Genomic DNA, 8,930 nt, shown 5'->3' with positions numbered 1-8,930 from the left:
TCGCAACTGTCGTCTCGAATGGGAGGCTGAAACGCGGCATTATGCTGAAAAACAGAAGGAAAACAAACGATAAGAAACTAACAAAGAAATTATCGTTGGAGATTTCGCTTAGAAGTTACAGTGTCGGAGTAGAGGGTACATTTATAAGTTACAACAAGCTGTTTTTGTTTTTTCCGAGATGTAACCTCTATTCGTGTTGTAAAGACATGACTTTGGTCGCTTTTAACCTCTAAATATACGTTACAGTGGTGTAACCTATAAGAAATCTCGAAATCTACGTCTATATAGAAGTTACATGTTTCTAAAAGTTACAATAAAAGGTACGGGTTTAAGAGTGTATAGCAATGTTCAAACATGTCTCGGAACACAGCTTGAGCGATCTTGAATTTTTCGGGCGCAAGCCGAGGTATAGCGTCAAGGAGGCACCAGGTCTTGCACAAAAATGTGACTAACCTTTTAGAGCACCCACCCTGTACATCATCTCCCAATCATTATTATTGACAACTGACCATAGCCCATAATTTAACATCATGTCAAGCCACAGTCATTCGCTCAACATCACATCATAGACTATCACGCAACATCTCATGATTTTCCGTGATGTGATGATGAATGATAGTGAGTAATGTGCATTACGTGAAAGCCATCTTAATTGAATTCGCTTACCTACGCCTCCGACACCCCTCCCCACGGCCTCAGAGATACCGAACTTGATCTAGCCTATATTCTGATCTAACTCACCGCCCTCTGGAGCAGTTGCACTGCTAAAGTACAGCCCACAGACGAAACTGAGGAAGAAGAGGCTAAGCTTGGGCGCGAGCGGATTGATTTCGTTTTTCATTCGATTGTAGTGGACTACAGCCGCGGTACTTCGGTTCCACTCTATGCACCCTCAAGTTAAAAGAAAATGAGAACGCTGAAGAAGTTACTTGGAAGAGTTCCAAACACGCAAGACAGGGACAGATTGGGTGATCAACTTATTTCACCTCACGAGGCAGCGCATACTGAACGTTCTGCGTATCATGACCCTGATGGCGATGATGCATATGTTCTGAACACGGACAGAGAGCCAGCGCTATGCGTCCCAGAGGACCGTCTACCGTCGAGGTTGCGACCAGGATCCCTGGATCAAGGAACAACTGATCGCGACAAGTTACCTCGAGGTAATGGAGGTCAAGTTTCGCCAACCGGTACCCTCTATAAAGACATGGTACCCACAGAGTCCCGTTTAGAGAAGAAAGGTACGTCAGCGATATCTCGAAAGGAAAGTAAAAACGGCACGTGCTACGACAGGCTTAAGCAGCGCAAAGGAAGGCCAAGCAAAGATTCAAGACAAAGTGTTCATAACGAGAATTGGATCGGCCGCCCCAAAAGGGAGCAAAAACATTTAAGTGAATGGAAGGAGTCAGCTGTAGGTGACACTAGCATTGTGAGCCGGAAGTGCATACAGAACCGCAGGCATCACCGGGTAAAAGTTAACACTCTTTCCAAACAGCCTCACGAGCAACAGCTGACGTACCTGTCGTTTAATGATGAAGGCAGATCCGCAGCAGGTGACAGAAGAGCTGCTACGTCGAAGGACAAGAAACTTCGTGAATACAGCAATGATTGGAGAGATCTTGAAAAAATCATGCAAAGAATCCCCCGACCTAGGAAGGAGGTACGAGCACAGAGTTGGGGTAGACCGTTCATAAAACCGGCCGAGTTGTCGCCACAAAAATGGCTATCGACGACACAGAGGTCTACCTACGCACTTATGCAGATTACTGATACCGGAAGGCAACTTCATGCTGCAGTGGCTAGCATGCAACCCAGGATGGATCCTGACCCAAGGAAACCAACTACTACAGGCCGTACGAAATGCGATGTATGTCGGTGCACAAAGTGCTGTGGAGAGTGCTGCAAGAAGGCTGTCCAATTGAGGCTATACCAGGATCTACAAGCTACCGTAGATACCGGTGCTGACGACGTGAAAACAATGATAAAATGCTACGATGACATTGCTGCTGCTACAGAAACTGCGCCGCGCACTACATTTCTCACGCGTTCTCCCGAAGGTACTCATGTTTTCACCGGTCCTCCAGTTCCTCCTGAGGCGCCCCAGGCTTTTCCCGAACAACTCATAAGAATGTCAGATATTGAACGTCTTACGGTACCAGTAATACATTCGACGTTAAAGGAAACGCCGCTTCCTGTCGTAGCACCTGTGTCAATGAATACAGCGGTTGTATCACCGGATATCACCTACGACGAAGCATCTGCAGCACCTTCCTCTGTACGCCTCTTTCAGTGGCAAACTCTGGGGCAGACAACGCCAGTGGAACGAACGCTATCGTATCCTGAACTATCCACGAAAGCATATTCGACGTGTGTATTCTCGTGGTCAACACCAGTGGCACGCCAAACTAGATCTCATCCTGTTCTCCCCGAAAAAGTTAAACAAATATCATGGTCGACAGCTCAGTTGCGTTTAGAAGCGGCCGCGCTTGACAAACAATTTTCGTTCTATGTACGAGCGTCCCCTACCTATACTCTTATCAATGAACCATACTTACCTTCACGAAGGCCCACTGCAGCAACCAGAGCCAGGCTGAACCATATCTCAAAACGTGAACCAATCTCTGAACACACCCGACGTTTTACAACCATTCCTAGCATTCATAAGGTTCGGCCCTGTCATCAGAGAGGTGATCACCCTCAGTCTATTGGTACTCAACCGAAAGTGCATGCTCCTGCAAAAACGCCCTCGGGCTTCTCTGCACCTGGTACGATGTACCAATTAGGCCAGCGAATGGGCAGGAACCGAACTCTGCAGGCACTTTCCGGTACCTCCACACTTCAGTCAGAGCCTTCACCTCCGCAGACTGTAGCCTCAACTTCGCAAGGAAAAAACTCTGCTCCACATGAAGCTAAACGAGTTGCCATAACAACGCCCGAAAGCCAACAAGAAAGTTTCGAACATTCGACAGAAAGCGAAGACATAGGTGGGAGATCGTCGTGTTTCCCATCTGTATGCAGGAAACTGACCAGCTCCAGCTGTTGCGCTAAGAAGACAGGGCGCAACCAGTTAGTTCCAAATGGTAAGAAAGTCGCGAAAGCAAAGCCCACTAGTGACAAGACGTCAACAGGACGACAAGAAAGGCTGTCTCTCGACGAACGTGAACTTGAGATGCTATATGACAGAGATCGGAAAGCGGGTCAACCAAGCAGGAAGTCCATTGCAATGGAAATTTCGGCGCTTCTTGCGGAGAGTGAAAAGTTCAATGAGGAATACGATACTAGGCGAGACATTGAAGAGAGTGGAGACTCCAGTCGCACCAGCTCAACGCAGTCCACTTCAAGTACTGCCCCAAAATATCCGAACAAGCGAAAAGTCGATAAAAAACAAAGTAGACAGGGGACGTACCCACGGGGGGCAGATGAACAAAAACATAAAACTAAAAAGATGGATCTCAAAATGCAAGACAAGAAGCGAAAGAAAAGTAAGTCGAAGAGTGGGAGAACCAGGTCCTCAGATACGAATCCGTCAGTTCGTGCTCGCAGACAGAGGGAAACTACACTAGCAAATTCTGGAAAACCAACTGGCTCCAGCTACCCACGTACTACTAACTACCGCACGGCACCGCGTAGTTATTCCAAGCAAGTGGAAGGAAGCCTTGAACAGCGCCCACTCAGTGTACCAACAGCAAGTAAAAAAAGAAAAGGCATGCCTTCTCCTGAGCGATCCCGTGCGTTCATATCGAGGAAAACTGCTGCAGATTTTGTAGGTGCCGATTTTAGTGCTCCACGAGGGTACGAGTATCCGCGTCAGTCATACCCTCGTGATGTCTACGATCAGGAGGAATACGAAAACGAATACCTTGAAGAACAGACCGCTCAAGCATCAAGTACGAGTGATGAGCGTTATGCACTGTCTCCTGTGTACCCTCCGCCACTAAATGGCGAGTGGTACGTGGACCCTGCGTCACCATGGAGTGAAAGAGAGCAGTATAGTGATCGAACGGCTGAGGGTTCAACAGCTGTGTCACCCCTTTATCGACCTCCATGCTTAACGCCATCGCCGGCAGATATGAGAGATATGGGCTATTCTTTTGCCGACGGATTCGTTGCTACGCCGTCACATGAGTTTTCCTGGACAACGTTAGACGAATACGAACGATGCACCACAACTCGTCGTAAGAAGAGTAGCGTCCTGCGAGACTTTGCTTGGTCTAAGGATCACACGTACAGCTTTGCGCCAGCGTCTCCCTCGCCAGAGTGGATATCACTCGCACCAGGTGAAGAATACTTTGATTCTCCTTACACCGAGGAAAGGACGCCTGCACTATGCCGGCTGAAAAAATGCATGCAGATACCGCATATGGAATACAAGACGCCAATTATACCTTCGCCGCGAAGTCTGTCGCTCCCGCCGAGGCCAGCCGAGCGAGATACAGAAATCCCGACGCGACGTTTCCTACCTCGGAGAACGTCTTCAATGGCTATACTGCCAGCGGTGAATGATAGGTTCGTACCACAGCTGAGAAGAACGCAATCTGTTGGAAATACGAGTGCGTCATCAATGGAGGAAATGTTAGCAATGCCACCAGTAGTTAAATTATCCTGGGTTCCACGGGGAAGACAAGAATTAGCAACTGAGAATAGGCCACGCAGGGCAAGACTATTAGTGGCACAAGATGGGGACGATACAGAAGACAGGCTAATGAACGAATTTGTCGAAGAATATCAACCGCTGCAGAACTATCCTCCTACGCGATTCGGTCCCCAGACGCAGAACGTTTCTCTTATGCAAGGCTATCTACCAGTGCAGAGCACTGCCTCCATGCAAGGATACCTGCCCAGGTATAGATACCCTCCTTTTTGCGGATACGCCCCCACGCAGGGAAGTGTACCCATGTACGGATATTCGCAAGTTCCAAACTACCATCCCATGAAAAGCCAGTCATCTGTACGCCCGGCAAGCACGCAGAGTAATGCAGTTGAAGAAATCCAACAAGAGGGCGAGGATACGCAAGGGTACCAAGAAAATGAGATTGAGGATGATTCGCACGATCAGACGTTTACACAGGGAGCGTTTCCCAAAGACGAATTGATGGAACCTGTAGTGGCGGATTTGGACGACACAACTGTATCGCAGCAAGTCCCTGACAGTGGACAGGCATTTTACACGGCAGATACATTTGAGCCTCCTGAGCCTTTGGAGTCACGAACGCGCTCTGTGGCATCGGACATGAGAGATGCACTGCCATTTTACTCTGAGGATGCATTTTCAGCCTCCGAGCCATCGCATTCACTAGTAGCGTCTGTCGCACGAGACGCAAGAGACGTAACAGTAAGTACAACCCTGCTTCATTCGTCAATTGAGGGAGATGACGCCGTCGCTGAGGAAACAAGATTACTACGTTCGTCCCTTGACACCAATGATTTGGAGGGAATCCATCCGGTTGAGAGCACTCCAAGCGTGTCCCAGGGCTCTACAGCGAGTGTGGAAAGCAAACAAATAATCCCTGTAATTGAGAGTACTGTTCCACAGGAGCCGCCAGCAGTTGCTATTGCCACCGAACACAAAAGTTTGTCGCCGATTTTGCCGCCGATTCTTCCGCCGATTGTGTTGCCAATCCTGCCACCCCCTGAAGTAGATATTAGTCCAGAGACTGGAGCACCAGAAGCAGCGCCTGTAGCGAAGCCAGTGGAAGAAGAAAAGCTTATTCCGCCGTCTGACTCCGAGAGCGAAGCTGAGAAAGCGATACAGGATTACGCTGAATCTACGATACATCTATACCCGGAAAGTCGGTTAGTCCTTGTTGGGGCTCTGATCTGCATTGCATGGATACTTTTCACCTTGCTCTTTACTACTTCTAGCCACAGGGAAGGCGCTGAGAGAACTACTCCGAAATTGTCCACCGAACCCACTGCGTCTGTGACTGAAGAAAGCATTCAAACACCATCTGCCAGCAGCCTATCTACAGCTAACGCATACACCAACGCTACAGGCTCAGCGTCAGGAGTAGGAACACCGTCCACCCCGCAAATGTCCACCCCGCAAATGTCCACCCCAACGCCCCCTAGTGCGACGACAGGCATATTTTACTGCAGTACCGAATTTTGCAGACAGGAAGGACTATATTTGGAATCTCTTTTACAAACCTCAAGGTCCTCTCCTTGTGACAACTTCTACGACTACGTCTGCGACGGCTGGGTGAATAGCGTCGCCGGCGCTATTCCACTGGGATCTGGCACAGCTATATCGCGAGACACTGAGCTTCAGTCTCAAATAGAGGAAGCTGCTTTGAGTTACATCATTGATGGTCAACATGCAGACGTCGCTCCCGCGCGACAACTCTATGAAGCCTGCAAAGACCGCACTCGAGCCGGAGCGGCTGCCGTAAATTCTGCGCGCCAAATGTTCCGAACATGGAAAATCAACGAGTGGCCTCTGACAGACCAGTCACGAACGTCAAAAGTGGACGATGTTTGGCGCTTCGCAGGCGAAATTTCGCGTGACTTAAATATCGATGCTTTGCTTTGCGTCTCCGTCGCAAAAGATCCCAGGCACCTAAACCAGCTCATAGTGGACCTAGGTCAGCCTCGACCTATCTATTTCCCTGGTGATTCATCTTACATAGAGGTTAGTACCTTGTTCCGTGAAGCCATCAAGGAAACCGCGGCAGAATTTCTGGCAGACACTACAGCGCAGGATGTAGTGGTGAACGAAGTAATGATCACATTCACCACCATTGTGCAAAAATTTGGACTGGGAACAGACCGCACAGAGCCTGGTCAAGACATGGAAATGTCTCAGGTACGTTGGTTTATCGTTCTACAGAGATGATTAATGATAGATTGTGTCGCTCACGAACGTACGACTAAGTAACATCGCAACACTGCCGACAAGTGGAAACCGCAGCGGTTCAACGTACAGACCAATAAAAATATGTCGCGATCTACCGATATTTCGAACCGAGGACTGTTCTTCTATTGGATATCGCCCTTGTTTTATGTTAAGGCTGCGTGAGTCACGGAATCACATTGGGCTACTGAACGTACACACACATCAAGCAGGAAACAGCGATGATTATATAGCCAACAATCAACACACGCACCAGCTCCTGCGTAACTGCTTGTTCACAGGTACCAGCCGCGTACCCGCGTAAAACACATCGCCGATGGCTCCGCATATAGTCATCTTCACTCATGCGCCATAAACCCCCAAATCAAGCGACCTAAATTAAACTAAAGCAATAAACTAATCATGTTCTTTATTCTTTCTTCAGGTTCATGACCTGAGCGCCGGAGTGCAGCATTTTCTCAGCACAGTGTTTGTAAATGTGAACACTTTTGGCTTAAACAATTCCCTGCTGCTTCATCACCCGACGTATGTTCGTCTTGGTGTGGATGAAGCCGTCAATGCTTTGCCACCGCGGACTACCTTAAACTACCTTGGATTTCGTTGTCTCCTTCGACTTGCGCCATTCCTACCTGAAAAGCTGACCAGGCTCAGGGAGCTGTACTCCGTGGAAGTTCTCGGTCGTACTCAAGAGCCCAACGTGACCACGCTGTGCCTTCGTGCAATCGAGATCGTTCTCCCAGTTTGCTTCGTCAGGTCCTACGCAGTGCGCCGTGTCAAGTCCCGTGAAGACACGGGAGCACGCAACTGGTTGTCCCAACTGGAAAGCATATTCATTTCCTACGTGCGGCAGGTTGAGTGGATGGACGATCTCACTGCACTCTTGGTGCGTTACAAGATGAAACATCACTTCCTTGCCCGCTTTTTCCCCTATTGGGCTGTGCAAGAAAGCGACTCTTGCACGTCGGCACACTTCGACAGCACGCAGACACCGCTAATTGGCTACTTCGAGACATCTGTCCGACGTCGCAACGAAATGCTTCAAAAGGCCTTCGGTAACAACGTGCAGACGAGATTTTCTATGGGTTGGCTCCTGGATATTGTTGCAAAATACCAAGAATCGCAACAGACATTTTACATACCGCAAGCACTCCTCAATGCATCTGTTCCCACTAAAGGAACCATATTTGCCTTTCACCTGTCTCGCGTTGCCGTCCGTCTCTACGTAGCCCTAATCAAGATCCTGTACGGGGGAACAATTTATGAGAAGGAGACACCACTGCATTTCACTGACGACGCTCTACTTAAATTAGACGAAGTTGTCACTTGTTTCGAGCGAGACTTCGATGCTAACCGAGGCCAGCAGAATATTAACGCGTCTTGGATACGTTACTCGCTTATGGAACAAGGGCTTGCTGTCCACCTTGCCTTCCTAGCCTTCCAAAAACTGGTTCATGTGCGACGAATTTGGCATTTAGACTTTCGGCTTATAACATTACAGAGCGTGACCTCGGATCAGTTATTTTTCATCTACTATGCTCTTGACAACTGCGAGTACGCAGATGCCGCCTACCGACACCACGAGTTCTTCCAACATCGCCGGGTGCCTCCCCAGCAGAGGGTCAACCTGCCACTACGACATCTACCTCAGTTCGCGCTCGCGTTTAACTGTACCCAGCACGATTTCATGGTAGCACCCGCCTTCAGCCGTTGCGCTACCCTTAAAACACAATCACCATCTCCAATAATTCCACCCCGAATTATTCATTAGCTCTGCCCATATTGTCTATTTGTATACAGGATACTACTTACGTATTACCTTACTACAGTTTAGTGAAACGATAAGACAATGTAATTAAACTTTATATGAACTGAAAAGGACTTCACGAGTAGTACTTTTGTAGTACAGCATGGGGCAAAAGTTTAGGAACACAGCACTGACGTATTTCTTCATCCGAGCGTCCTTCTGATAGTATCAGGAAGAGATCGAATAAGAAACGGGTGACCGGCTATCCTATCCATCCCTCAGTATATGTGTTCGCTAACGGTTAGTGCGGATTTAATGGCTGGGGTGTCACTCCAA

General features: G+C 48.5%; 1 protein-coding gene across 1 annotated transcript; it reads left to right on the top strand.

The window, feature by feature from the left end:
- Window positions 1-856: 856 nt before the first annotated feature.
- Window positions 857-8,675, top strand: LOC135385771 (uncharacterized). The gene is made up of 2 exons (XM_064615282.1): window positions 857-6,802; window positions 7,275-8,675. Exons 1-2 carry the CDS (start codon window positions 908-910, stop codon window positions 8,616-8,618), a joined length of 7,239 nt encoding a protein of 2,412 aa, XP_064471352.1. The 5' UTR covers window positions 857-907; the 3' UTR covers window positions 8,619-8,675.
- Window positions 8,676-8,930: the final 255 nt, after the last annotated feature.

This window comes from Ornithodoros turicata, chromosome 2 (assembly GCF_037126465.1).
Source record: "Ornithodoros turicata isolate Travis chromosome 2, ASM3712646v1, whole genome shotgun sequence".
Lineage (NCBI taxonomy): Eukaryota > Metazoa > Arthropoda > Arachnida > Ixodida > Argasidae > Ornithodoros > Ornithodoros turicata.
Note: the sequence above shows the minus strand (reverse complement) of the source record. Positions and strands in the feature narration are given on the sequence as shown.

Bases quoted from the DNA above. Each gene is read 5' to 3' on its own strand.
- LOC135385771 (XM_064615282.1), top strand. From the start codon at position 908: ATGAGAACGCTGAAGAAGTTACTTGGAAGAGTTCCAAACACGCAAGAC. The intron at 6,803-7,274 runs GTACGTTGGTTT...TTCTTTCTTCAG, and splicing joins AAGACATGGAAATGTCTCAG to GTTCATGACCTGAGCGCCGG.